This window comes from Paramormyrops kingsleyae, chromosome 19 (genome assembly GCF_048594095.1).
Source record: "Paramormyrops kingsleyae isolate MSU_618 chromosome 19, PKINGS_0.4, whole genome shotgun sequence".
In the NCBI taxonomy this organism is placed as follows: Eukaryota; Metazoa; Chordata; class Actinopteri; order Osteoglossiformes; family Mormyridae; genus Paramormyrops; species Paramormyrops kingsleyae.
The window spans coordinates 14,178,593-14,192,715 of NC_132815.1; the positions used below are offsets into that span (position 1 = coordinate 14,178,593).

Consider the following 14,123-nt stretch of genomic DNA (forward strand, 5'->3'; position numbering starts at 1 on the left):
GGCAAAAGGGGCTGTGGTGAGTGGTGAGGAGCCAGCCGGTTGAGCTGAAGTGCGCAGTGGGGAACCAACTAACAGGTCCAACTGCAGCAGGCTAGAGATGCAGCATGCAGTGGGACCACAGCAGACTCCAGAGAAGCGACGGGTGGCGGGACCGCAGTGGGCTCCAGAGAAGCAACGGGTGGCGGGACCGCAGTGGGCTCCAGAGAAGCGACGGGTGGCGGGACCGCAGAGGGCTCCAGAGAAGCGACGGGTGGCGGGACCGCAGTGGGCTCCAGAGAAGCGACGGGTGGTGGGACCGCAGACCTCTCCACAGCAGACCAGCCACCCCTACTGGGCTGGGCTCTGGAGACGTGCTGGCATTTGAACTCAAACCAAACAGAACTGAACTAAGGCTGTAAACAAACACGAGCGTGAAGGATCCAAACGGGAGGACTGAAACAGGGAAGGACTCAGGCAAACAGGAGGATCGAACACAGGACTGGGAAGCACATATGTACAAGACTAACGTGAGAACGAATGCATGGCAGCTGGGAGTGATCAACATGAGAGGAAGAACAAACGAATAACAGGCCCGTTAGGATCATGCTAAGGAGACAGGAGGGTCAGGGGCCTAATGGTGTGGCATGATGTTCCTGTTGAATTTATAATAATATAACGGACACAACATCTGTTTGCTGTGCAGCTGTCAAAGCTTCACCCACTTTGATTGGCGCTGCTGCAGGGGCTGCTGGGATGATTCTCACCTGCATCTTATTGGCAATTATTCTCAAGTGAGTGTCTGTACCTGAATCTTCCCTGAATGAAAAGGTCCCTGTTTAGATGAACAGTTTTTAACAGTCTGTTCCTGATCGATTCATGATTTCCAGGAAAAGCTGCACCAGGCAGAATCATGGCAGTAAGGTACAGGTGAGTAGTTTGCGTAGTGCTTTTCTCTCTAGCTGAAAATCGTGCAAATACAAATGCAATACCGCATTGTATTGGCCTTGTGTAGATTCCCGGTATGATGTCACGCGTTGTAGCAGTACTGACTTTTAGAGTTTTCAATTTTTCTGTTATTAACTGTTACTGTAACCTTGTTTTCTTCTGAGTGAATTATCATCATTTTTGTCTGAATAGTAACCACTTTACATATTATATTGTAAAATTTCACATGTATGTAATTTCTTTCCCTGATTTGCAAAAACAAATTTGTCAGTGTGAAAATGACACTCCAGTCGTCTACTATGCCAGCATAGACCACAACAGAGAGACTGAACAGGGAACAGGAACCATCCGAGGGAGCTCACAGAGCACTGAGTATGCAGAGGTCAAGCTTAGTACTCGTAAATACCTGGAAGGTACAGATAAGAAGTCTGAGGTCCAGGAGGAACAGGAGCAGTATGTCAATGTCTTGGGGGTCAAGTCTGAACCCAGTGATAAGAAGAAAACCCGGCAACTTGAGTGCCAAGATGTTTCTGAATGTGGCTTCAGAGCCCAGGATTCTACAGAGACCTAGAAGAGAAAAACTAAACTTGGGGTGGAACAAGAGACCATGGAGGAATGGAAGAGCTCAGTGCCAGATGATCAACTGTACACACTTGAACCAAAGGAGGAAGCAACATATGGGAACATCTGCCATCAGCTGAGCACCAAAGGTCCAGATAAGAGGTAGCAACTGGGAGGACAGTGGTGGTGTGATGGTCAGCAAGATGATCTTGCCATTTTTAATCCACTGATTTCAGAAGAAAGGGGAATCATGCAGTGATGAAGCAGGTTAACAATCTGCAGTAGAAAATCCATCACTGCTGGATTATGGTATTCATACAGTGGCAGTGAACTATACTTACACTCTTATACTGTATATGTGTTCTGAAAAATAATTTTGAAATGTGTTTTTCATTTATTTGTGCTAATTGTAATACATTTTATGCAATGCCTTGTTTCAGTTTTATTTTTTTACTGTCATATATATTGAGCAATAACTTTTTGTAGTTGTTGTGCCACGTACCTGTTCAGTTTCGTTGGTCGCACTTGCTTTGTGTATTTGGGGTTGTCTCATTTGGATATTTTGGTGAGTTCGGTTAATTTATTGTTAATTAAACCAGCATTGCAATGGGCTCACATGCAATGGTCACATCATGAAAGGATGTGATGTAAGAAAAAATGTAAAATAATTTTAAAATAATGATTTAATTATTGAAAATAAGACTAACATTGTTTAGGGTGCAGCTTCACAACTAAACATAGCTAAAAAAAAAAAAAAAACTGATCCATATGATAACATGATTTTGTCTGATACAGGACTACAGTCTTTCTTAGGTATATTTTTCGTCCTTGTGCTCTGCATGTGCAGTTTGGTCTTATCTGTTTCATCTGTATCATGACAGAAATGAGCTTTTGTTTAAGCTGCATGACCATTATATTTTCCGATTCTTAGCAAACTCAAACAATGCCACTACAACACTAAATGCAGATAGTTTGTCATGTTAATTGAAATGTGTGGATACAGATTTCTCATTTAATACTTATTAGTTAATTAAGGGGAAAAATATCAGTTACATCAGTATTTTCAGAAACTCAAAATTTTATTATCGGTATTGGGATTGACCCAGAAAGATTGATTTCACACTATCTCTTTAAAACACTGTGGTTTCAAAAATGGACCACATTTCTGTCCAAGTCTCTGTCTTGACTTGGTTACAAATCCCCCAATGTCTTGGTCTAGACTTGGACTCTACCTTTTAAAGGTCTTGGTCTTGAATCAGATTTGTTTTGGGTAATATCAATAAGACTTGATATGGGCAATATCAATAAGACTTGATATGGGCAATATCAATCAGACTCGTTATGGCCATCACTACTAGGCAATATCAGTTATTAAGGTATTCAAAAAAGACAACATCTGACGATCACAGCTATAAAACGATAGCAGTACTCTTTCAGGCACCTCACTAACTGCACTTAAGAAATTAGGGCACTCTCACCCAGGAGCAGAGCTGGGAATTCTGGGGTCCCTGATAAACACATTTTGATCCCTGGAAATGCCACACTTTTTCTAGCCCTAACCCTAACCCTGATTTGGGGCTTTAGGGTGAAACAACAGGCTGTTGCAAAGTAGGAAATATGCTACTAAAGCAAGCTAAAGTATGGTTTCCTATCCTACGAGAGAGCAGACCTGTCATAAAAACATATGTTGATGCCTGCAAATTCCATACTTTTTCCAACCCTAACCCTAAGCCTAACCCTAACCTAACTCTAACCCTAGCCTAACAGGTCTGTTTATATGCAGAAATATTTAATATTAGTCTCGTACATTGAACAAAGTTGTGATTAAAGGTCTGGGTGGGCCACAGAAACGTTTCAGGCTTCAAAGTGGGCTGCAACATTCTTAAGATTGGGAAACACTGACCTACCATGTCAGATTTTCATGTAACAAAGCATTATAAAAGAATTACAAATCGCACTGAAGTATATTAAGTACTCTGCATGAATGAAGGACAGAAAGCCTCATTTAACAGAATTTAATTTCTGACTTACAGCCCAAAACAAAAATTACAGAAAAATAGCTTGCATGGTAACTCTGAATTTGACACTATACTGTAGAAACATTTTATCAATGTGACATTTGCTGCTAATGCCAGAATTAAAAGTGAAAAGTTCTTCATCAGCCTGTTCCTTCACAAGCACAATGACTCAAATGGCCAAGCATAAGAACAACATTTTTTCACTGCTTAACGAGACACAATATACTGTAAATATGACCCAAACTAAAGATCAAATATTGTGTAGTGTCTTAAATCTATCCCAGCTACTCACATGAACACCTAGATCAGGGGTGCCCAGTAGCACCACCCGGCAGAGCTTAGGTGCAGCCCTAATTTAACACACCTGATGCAGATAATCAGGCCCTTCAGCATCACCTCAGTATTAGAGTCAGCTATGTTGAAGTTAAGCTGGTTCTCATACTGAGGGCCTGATTATCTGTATCAAGTGTGTTAAATTAGGGCTCTGCAGGGTGGTGGCTCCCCAGGGGCAGGACTGGGCTCCCCTGACTTAGATAATGGTCGGTCGATTGACGTAATAATAATAATAAAAACAGAACAATTTGTTTTTTCTGTATTTTACTTGACAAGATTGCTTCCTTTTTGCACCACAGATGATAATACCTCAAAACAACAATATTTAAAATGAAAAACCACAAAAACAATTAAGGCACTTCACTCAGCAACATCTTAAAGAACTTTTAATACAAATAGGCCTGAATGGAGCTTTCAAGTCTTTTGGTGCAACACAAGTGACCAGCTATTGGCTCTAATGACCATTCATAAAAATGTTGTGAACACCAGGCTTCCTTCTTGTGTTTGCACAAGCGTTTTGCACACATACATTTTGGGGAAAATATTTCTTATATTTTCAAAATACAAAAATACTGACCATGAAAGTATTCTGATACAGATTACATAATGATTTTTTATGAGTCAAATACAAATTACAGTATATAATTATGTATTTAAAATACATATTTGAAATACACGTATCAGAAATACTGCACATCCATGCCAGTGTGCCCTGGTTGTACCTTGACAGTCACACTTTGTTCGATACAATTGCAGAAGAACATTGTAGAACACTGTTATTTATACGAATTTGCCTTCTGCATGGCAACTAAACTGCCATTTGGAGACTCAGTCTTCTTAATGAATTCGTACAGACAGCCCAGAATTAAATAGAATGGAAGATGGTGGCCATCTTGACATTTGAAGTGTCCGATGGGATCTTTCCCTGTTGGAGTGTCCATGCCAAGTTTGATGCCTGCATCACTAAGTGCTTGGTTATCCTTAAATGCTGATTTAATCTGCTGAGCTTGCAGTTCATGTCATAGGTCTTCTTGAAAAAAATCATGTGAAAACTTGCATTAAATTCATGGGACCTTGCAAAATCTTATAGCTCTATGCCAAAAACTTTTTAGTTACGCCTTTTTTTTTTTTTTTTGGTATCAAAGCACAAATTTTGTGTATCGTTACTCCCCTATTCCCTCCCATCTCATTTTTAACAGAATATCAAAATCATTTGTGTGCCATAAAGACTTGTGCAGTGGGACAGATATGGCCTGTAGGCCTTCAGCTTGACATTGGTGGTGTAGGCGATGAGTTAGTGCCATCTGTTGGTGTTTTTTTTTTTGGCACTTACAGTAGATACAGTATATTAGATTCCAATACAGTTTACATACTGTAAATATACAATGATTTACTGACAAAACTGTGACCATTATGTATTGTAAATTTATATTAATATACAATAGTTATTAATTTATGAAGAAAGGGAAAGATAAGAAAGAAGAGTGACATTAAGAAAAATAAAGAAAAAATCAACTCAAAAATGCCAATGACACAACTAATAGGTGTTATTATGCAGTATGTTCGTGAAGACTGTGAGGATACATACTGTACTTTTCCCTTCATCATGGTCAGTGTGACTTGTGTGCGTCTGTGTGTGAAAGAGACAAGAAGGAGGAGCTTGGAAAGGAAAATTGATTAGTTATGCATTGTACTGTAGAAGTATCACTTTTTTGCGATACTTTCTATGTGTAAGCCTTACTAATTGCTTATTTTTTATTGGATACTTTAAGGATAATTTGCAACATTTATACGTGTAAATAGTTTTTGCTGAATGTTTTACATTAATCAAATTAATAAACATTACCCAAACAAAGAATCTTTCATTTTCTAAAAAATAATGCCACTAGTTTCCACTTTCTTGCAACCAAATCTTGATTCTGTGTGTTAATATTGTTCTATCATAGTTCTATCACATCTATAAGTTATTTGCTGCTGCATTAAAAAAATAAGTGCCAGACATCATGCTAAATACAGTTTCGGAGCTGAAAAGCCCATTGCATTAATACAGAGGCGGGGTCCGAATTCAGGAACTGAATCTTTCAAAAGATACAGACTACAGAGCTATTGCAGACTGCATCCTATGGAAAGTCCATACAATGAATCTTGGGATAGGTTAGGCTCTGAAGGAGCCTTTGGGTGGATGCAACAGAAGGATGCATTTCTAGGTCGTATTTGAAGGAGCCGTTGACAATGTGACAGCCTTGCTGCACCTCTGTGACACATCCGGTCTTCAGACGCAGCCCCTGAATTCAGACGCAGCCAGAGTGCATTAACTGCTGCCACTTCCTCATTTTGTGGGTATTATGCATTATTGCAGTAACAATGTGATATCAAATATGTGATTTCTTTTTTCCCATTTCAATATTTCCAAAACACGTTGTGTAGAAGTTCACTTCTATCGCATGAAAACCATGAACCAGTTTGGATGGATTTTCTACTGCATTATTTTGTCCTTCTTCACCACTGCATATTCACTCTCATTGGTTCCCCTCTCTTCTAAAACAATAACATAATCATCTTGTTGACCCTTAGAAGCACCTCTTTGCCGCTTATTCCCAGAAGCTTCCACTGTAGCAGACCTCTTGTCTGAACCTTTGGTGCCCAGCTGATGGCAGATGTTCCCATATGTTGCCTCCTCCTTTGGTTCAGGTGTGTTCAGCTGATCATCTGGCCCTGAGCTCTTCCTGTCCTCCATTGTCTCTTGTTTAGTTTTTCTCTTCTGGGTCTCTGTAGAATTCTGGGCTCTGAAACCACATCCAGAAACATCTCGATGCTCAGGTTGCCGGGTTTTCTTCTTATCATTGGGTTCAGGCTTGACCCTCAAGACATTGACATACTGCTCCTGTTCCTGCTGGACCTCAGACTTCACATCTGTGTCTTCCAGCTCTTTTCGAGTAATAAGGTTGGCCTCAGTGCTCTGGAAGCTCCCTTGGATGATTTCTGTTTCCTCTTCGGCCCATCCACCGTGGTCAGCGCTGGCATGGTGGACGACTGGAGTGTCATTTTCACACTGGAATTTGTTGTTTGTTGATTTCAAAAGTGCAAATCAGAAAAAACAAATAAGATGTATGTGAAGTTTTAAAATGTGATTTTTAAACTGGTCAACTATTCAATAATTCCACAAAAACTACAATTATATGGTCGTAAGAAAACGAGACAATGGTTAATCAAACAAATATTGCTTAACAGCCTCAAAACGTAGAACAATCTACAGCAAAATAATTAATAATAATACTAATACTAATGCTATTTACTAATTAAAATACTAATGCTAAATATAAATAGTAGAGTTCCACAGTAGTGGAACTGAGATATTGATCAGGATGTCAAGCTAATACATACTGTTAATTAGTATGTATACTAATTAACAGAGAATATTTAATTATTAAATATTTTCTGTCATCTTACAATAAAAACCTGTCAAGTATAGCTGAGTAGTTGGAAAATATATATTTTGTTTTTGAAAAAGGGATAGAGAAGTACAGTTAGGTCAGTAAGGCAGAGAAAGTGGGCAGCTGCAGACTGTGTATAATATTAGAATGCTTGTGATAATTAAGAAACTTAATTATGATTCCACTTAAAATTTGTCATTCATAATCTGTCAGCCCATGAGAGAGACTCACCTGGTTTGTCAGTGTTAATTCTCCTGTTTCCTGTGTCTTACTGCCATGATTCTGTCTGGTGCAGCTTTTCCTTAAGAGGATGAAGTGATCAGGAACAGACTGTTAAAAGCTGTTTATTGAAGCAGGGACCTTTTCATTCAGGGAAGATTCAGGTACAGACACTCACTTGAGAATAACTGTCAATAAGATGCAGGTGAGAATCATCCCAGCAGCCCCTGCAGCAGCACCAATCAAAGTGGGCGGAGCTTTGACAGCTGCACAGCAAACAGATGTGTGTCCATTTTATTGTATAACATCCTTCAGATTTGCTTTAAATTCACAGAAAGGTTATGACACCATGTTTCATACGACTCACAGAAATTTTACAAAATATGATCCGAATGGTCTAACACTAAACATTTAGAATTACATTTGTGTGGTATGACTTTAACTTTTGAAAGAGTTCCTGTTATACTATATGACAGTATTGCTGTCACCCTCAGTCACTTTGCACTGGTTACTCCTCTGCCAGCCGGCTTTGGCATAATCATGGATTTGATAAGTATGTTTATACTTACATTCAAATAAGGAGGAAAATCATCACAGGTGAAATAGAACATTGTCACTTAGCAGAAAGTGATATGAAGTGATACTTACATTCACAGTGGAGCTGCACAGTGCTTGAATTCTGCAGGCCGTGTTCATTCTGAGCCTGACAGTAATACTGTCCACTGACCTCAGTGATATTACAGGTGAGGCTCTGTGTGTATGAAACAACTTCAATTTCACTCCCAGTCACTTTATACCAGGTGTAATTGTTCACTGCTGGGTTGGCATCACTTCTGCAGGTTAGACTCCCGTCTTTTCCAATTAACACCGAAGTGTTTTTAGGAGAATCTGTGGGAATGTTAAAGTAACCAAGGAATATCACTTACATCAGACATAATATGCATCAGAATGAAATTCATGCGTATAAATGTTGCACTCAGATTATGACAACAAATCTACACAGAATTTCATAAAAATTCTCCTGTCTTTCCCAATTAAAGCTAAAGTGTGTTTAGGATTATTTGTGTTAAAGAAACCAGGGAATCCCACTTATATCAGGTGTAAAATCCATCAGAATTAAATTCAAAGGGAGATTATGACAAGAAATCTCACACAGAATTTCATAAAAATGTGATCAAAATGGACTCACACTGAACACTGAGAGTTACACTTGTGTTGGATGTCCTCTCACTGTTGTCTGCTTGCAGCCTGTAAACTGCTGTACATTTGACTTCCTGCTTATGGAGGAGATGTGAGGCAGTAAAGTTCATAACAGAAGATACATGTTTAGTGTGATCATCATTCTCCTGAAACACAATGACACTGTCATTCAGCCTGGGGGTCCATGACAGAGTCGGGGGGAGTGATGGACAGGGAGCTGGAGCCGAGCAGGTCAGAGTCACAGAGTCCCCCTCCCTCAGAGTCACAGAGTCCCCCTCCCTCAGAGTTACAGAGTCCCCCTCCTTCACCATGTCCCTGTTTATGGTGACCTGGGGGCTGGGTGGGGAGTCTGAAAGACACAGAGACAAAGAGTCACATTATTCATATCATATTATGATCACAGCTTAAATCCAGTAATACTCACTTTCACTGAAACTGAATTACATCCAACAAACATGGAGTCAACTTTTTGGAAATCTCTCTATATTAGTAAGATAATGGTCAACAGTCATATAAAGATGTCTATACCTTTAATATTAATTTTCACGGTTTCAGCAAAATTATATTTAAGAGGATTGTTGCTTTCAATCCTAAAGAAAAAATTACCAGTCCAATTCATCAGAATATTGTTCAGGACTGTGGTGCAGTTCTTCATAGATAAATTCCCAGTTATATTTCCCTGAATGTCATTCTCTGTTTTATTGGAAAAAAACACAATTTTCTTATTAGGGGCCCCTCTATTTGACCACCACATTCCGACTGGGGCTTTCAGATGTTGATCAAAATCAGATGGAATCTGGAATGTGCAGGGAATCAGCACACAGGATCCATGCAGAGCTTGTATGTTCTGAGGCATCCAGGCTGACCAGGTACTGCACAGAGCCCCTGTAATCATACCAAGAAACACTGCTGTACATTTACACTACAACAAACACGTCAGTATATTACATTAATGTCATAAATTCCAAAATACAAGATATTAACTTCAACTGAAGTCATTAAACTGTGCAAACAGAGGAAACATGCAGTTGGTAAAGAGGCAAGTGAAGTCTGCACCACCTCCTGCCCCCCCCCCCCCCCCCCCCCATTGGCCGTGTCTCACCTTGCAGCAGGCAGCCAATGAGAATGAATCTCTCAGCCCCAGTCATGACTCAACTGAAGAGAAGCTTTGATACCAGAGAGCACTAATATGTGTACATTAACCTGCCAGAAACACAATGTGTTTAGATAATACTCTCAGTAAGTCACGCAGAATTTCAAAAAGCTGAGATGGTTCCTGAGCACAGACCTTCATTCAGTTAGCAGCCCAGGACTAAACAACAAAGCCATACAGGAAATGACCATATTAGAGTAAATTACCTCTCTGACAGGGTCCCATCTCTGGATCAATATAAAGAAAAAACTGCAGGTATGAAATGAATATTCTATGTCTACAGTGAATGCTGTAATTACTCTCTTGGGTGACGTGTTCACATCATCCATGTAAGAACTGATCAGTGCCTTGAATTCTTAGTTTCACTGCAAGACCAAAATAAATAAATTTAAGATGGTAATTTTTTGTGAACATGAGACATTTTTGAGAACAATCAATGCTAAATTGCTGCTATTTGTTGAGTGTGCACACAGCACAGTAAGATGCAGCACTTAGGCACTGGGCAGACAAAACCACAATAACCTCAGGGCCTCCAGCATGCGGTGCCTGATTTTGCAGAGAATAAAAAATTTGCAACGTGTGAACTGCAACATGTGAATATGTACAAAAGCAATTTTGAGCTGCCATTTTTAACTCTTCAAAGTATCACGTTTTGTCAAAACATGCATTCAGACCGTTTTGGAGACCTTATGCTTTGATGCAGATTTGAAATTATGCATATAATTATTTAATTTCTGTGTTCCTGTGCAGTGTCTAAGCACGCTCAAGTCTGTGTTCACCAATGCTGCTGCAGCTTTCCAGTGTAGATTTAGGTCAAGGGTTTTGGTCAACTGTAAATTCTGACAAAACATTGCATGCATTTTTACCTACAAGGACACACCAAAAACTCACTGCTAAACCAAACAAAGCTATTTTTCTGAGCCTGTTTTACAGTATATATAATTAAAGGTATGTGTTGATTTGTTGCATTTTTAACACTTAACTTGAGGGGGCAGAAATTCTTCGTAGTAACTCAATTACTGATAAAGCAAAAATCATTATCACTTGGGATAAAAGATACGTCATGATTAATTAATGATGAACAAACATGAAATCAGTATCTCATTTGTGTTATTCATTACTTGTATCTTCAGTAACTCCTTCTGTAATTCACAACAGTTTGCAGAATAGACATATAGTAACAAATATAGTAACTGTTTGGGAAAGATGCATCACAATTAATTAATGATGAATGAATATGAGATCAGTATGCAACTATGACAGTCTTAATTGGTTACTTAATACATAAGTAAGAGCTTAATACTATATTATTTGTGCGCTCTCAAGTAAAGTGTTACCCATTTTTTGTAAATACAACCACTGAGACTAAATAAAGATATACTTTGTATCTCTTAAAATGTAACTACAGATGACAAAATAGAGTATACCACAGTAATAAAACACACTTGTCCATTTACCTTACTGGAGCGAATGCAAAGAGATCATGTACATGTGAATACTTCAGAGGCATTTGATTAAACAGGAACTCTGCAGTTTTATTGTGTGAGATGTCACACAGGACGTCATAGTTAACAGCACAACAGTCCTGCTAAAACTGAGTGACAGATGTGTTGTCCAATAGTAAACTTTTTTTATTCTCCAGTGTTTTTGCTCCTCCTTAAAATTTCCTTCAGTTCATGTGATAGATTGATCTGCATACTGTATGTGGGGTGTCTCCACAAGAAAGGGGACTTTTTTTGGGGGGGGGGGGGCAGTTTGAAAAACAACAGGAGGGGGTGAGTTTATCAAAACAAGAAAGTGGTGAAATGACAGGGAAAGCAAAAAATGAAGCTGTAGAATAATGTTGACACAATGTGGGGACGTAAGAGTGGAGTTTGTGTCTGGGGACTGGAGAGAGAGCAAAGGACCTGTAACTGGGTACATGTGAAAGGGACTTGTCACCTCACTGTGCCAAACCCCAGTGTATCTCTCTTAGCAATCTTTGTTCACAGTGACGATGGTGGCTTAATTCAGGGGTTAAATCAGAATCACAGAGGCCTGTCACGTACACAGTGGATTGTGGGGGGGCGGGGGTAGACAGGCTACAGCAGGGGTCTCCAACTCCGGTCCTGGAGAGCTACTGTCCAGTAGGTTTTCTCTCCAACCTGGTTTCCAATGAGCCACATCTGCTCTCAGGTTAATACCAGGAACAGATGTGGCTCATCATAAGCCAGGAAAAGTAGAAAACCTACTGGACATTAGGTCTCCAGGATCGGAGTTGGAGACCCTTGGGCTGAAGGGTAACAAAGGGCCTTGTGATCTGAACTCACCCCACCAAGGTTCATCCACACCCCCCCACACCCCCCATCTTAAGGCTGATTTATGCTTCTGCATCTAGCCAAAGTCATCACCTATACAAGTGACCTATGCTGTTGTGAGAGTTTATACTTGTGCTCTGGTGTGTCTGTGTTGTTCAGCAATTACACCTCCGCAACGCTAAGTGACACATAGCTTTGGATGCTGCATTTATCGTCTTCCCACACTGTGATATATTAAACTGTTGAAACAGAAAAAACCAAACATTTAACAAAGTTTATTTTTTTGAGTCCTGGTTATATTTGTGTGGCGTGTGATACGAGGCGGCTCTGTTTTTCCTACTCGTTAAATCCTGATTATCCCTTTCACTACCCCAAAAAGGGAAGGTAACATGCCAGACTACTAGGGTGACCAGATAATCCATGTCAGGGAGGACACTTTGAGCTACTTCCGATTTTACAAACTACTTTCAAATTGAAAGGCTCCTGTGCTCGGCAAAATAGTTCAGCTCTTCTTGTGCTTTGACTGGTTTGTTTCCTTGACTGAAAGACTCATCCAGGTGTTTCACATTAGCATTAGTGACACATGCATGATTATAGGAAACTGACCAATCAGCACACAGCAAGTGAGCAACTGCTCAAGTGAAATCCAGGTCCTTTTAATTGAAATGGTAATTTACAATTCCTGTCCTAGCTCAGAGTGTCCTCCCTGACATGGATTATCTGGTCACCCTACAGACTACGCCACCCCGGGAATTTCACCTAAGGAAATAACGAATCCTCCTCTAATACCATAAGGCACCCAGGTTCGGTCTATGCCCAGGCAGGAGACGTGATATCACTTAAAATGTTTATTACACAAGCTCTAAAAACACAGCAAATGAACACTTCGTCCCAAGGACACAAAATGGGAGCTCTGTACCAGGTACAATGGGGAATAAGTGGGCAGCGTAGGGTATGGGTTAAACAGTGGGCCGGCAGTGACGCAGAAGGAGAGGGAGATTTTGGTACTTAGCAAGTAGCCAGTCGCCGTGCCGGACAACTTGGTGTATGCATGTCTTTGTTCACAGTAAATGTTGCTGGAGGTAATTCGAGGTTGTGGCCAATTATTCAGTTCAAGACACAACAGCCGGTCAGACAAAACAAAAGAATTAAGCAAAATAACACCAACGATTTAAATTTATACATTAAATACAGAACAACCACTTAACACAAAACAATTAATGAAAAGAAACATAAAACCAAAATATAAAACAGATCCAACAGAGCAGCAGTGGTCCTACAAAGTCCCCGTCGCGTTCTTGCAGCCGGTAAATCATCCAGACACCATCTATTAGAAAAGCAGAGACAGTTTATGTGCTACAGCCAGGAAAGAGGGCAGAACCGACAACTTAGGCAAACATACCACTCAGGCAGCGGCCTCAATCACACGCAAGAGGGGAAAGGCAAACCATACCGGTGTCACACTGGAGGAGAAACTGTCCTGCTACGAAGCGATGTACACGCTGCCTTCAATCCGAGTTACTATTAAACGCAAACGAACAATCAATGGCAAAACGTAGCCGATAGGGAGGAAAACAGCTACTGCTACCTTACTCATGCTGCTAGGAGAGTCGAAGGAAGTGGGCAGTATCAACACCGTCAAGTCAGGCAATGCCCCCCACTGGGCACCAAAGCTTTATAGAAGGTGCCCCCAATTAATTGACAGACTGAACACGCAAAACACCCCCCCCCCCATAGCCACAGGTGTATAAGATCAAGCACCCAGGCATGCAGACTGCTTCTACAAACACATGTGAAAGAATGGGTCGCTCTCAGGAGCTCAGTGAATTCAAGCATGGAACCGTGATCGGATGCCACCTGTGCAATAAGTCCATTCATGAAATTTCCTTGCTATTAAGTATTCCATGGTCAACTGTTAGTGGTATTATAAGAAAGTGTAAACAATTGGGAACAACAGCAACTCGGCTACAAAGCGGTAGGCCAC

The 14,123-nt window shown here is 40.3% G+C and overlaps 2 protein-coding genes and 1 long non-coding RNA gene across 3 annotated transcripts in view; 1 reads left to right on the top strand and 2 right to left on the bottom strand.

Moving 5' to 3' along the window:
- The window catches only part of LOC111841317 (sialic acid-binding Ig-like lectin 16), a 42,847-nt gene extending 40,562 nt beyond the window's left edge, over positions 1–2,285 (top strand). The window contains exons 10-12 of the mRNA XM_072703199.1: positions 683–770; positions 867–906; positions 1,196–2,285. Of these exons, the coding sequence (XP_072559300.1) occupies positions 683–770; positions 867–906; positions 1,196–1,495 (428 nt within the window). The 3' untranslated portion in view covers positions 1,496–2,285. The remainder of the gene's footprint in view (positions 1–682; positions 771–866; positions 907–1,195) is intronic.
- A 1,920-nt stretch (positions 2,286–4,205) lies between these two features.
- On the bottom strand, positions 4,206–8,652 carry LOC111841319 (uncharacterized). The gene is made up of 4 exons (XM_072703203.1): positions 8,138–8,652; positions 7,668–7,755; positions 7,502–7,571; positions 4,206–6,888 (listed from the first exon to the last, which is right to left on the bottom strand). Exons 2-4 carry the CDS (start codon positions 7,703–7,705, stop codon positions 6,313–6,315), a joined length of 684 nt encoding a protein of 227 aa, XP_072559304.1. The 5' UTR covers positions 7,706–7,755; positions 8,138–8,652; the 3' UTR covers positions 4,206–6,312.
- A 4,198-nt stretch (positions 8,653–12,850) lies between these two features.
- LOC140581232 (uncharacterized) lies at positions 12,851–13,823 on the bottom strand. Its single transcript, XR_011984295.1, has 3 exons — positions 13,733–13,823; positions 13,542–13,660; positions 12,851–13,466 (listed from the first exon to the last, which is right to left on the bottom strand). It is a non-coding gene; the product is annotated as an uncharacterized lncRNA (long non-coding RNA).
- Between the last annotated feature and the right edge of the window lie 300 nt (positions 13,824–14,123).

Coding starts and splice junctions, on each gene's coding strand:
- LOC111841319 (XM_072703203.1), bottom strand. CDS start 7,705: ATGATTCTCACCTGCATCTTATTGACAGTTATTCTCAA. Junction 7,572..7,667: donor TTATTGACAGTTATTCTCAA/GTGAGTGTCTGT, acceptor CATCCTCTTAAG/GAAAAGCTGCACCAGACAGA. Junction 6,889..7,501: donor AATTAACACTGACAAACCAG/GTGAGTCTCTCT, acceptor AACAAATTCCAG/TGTGAAAATGACACTCCAGT.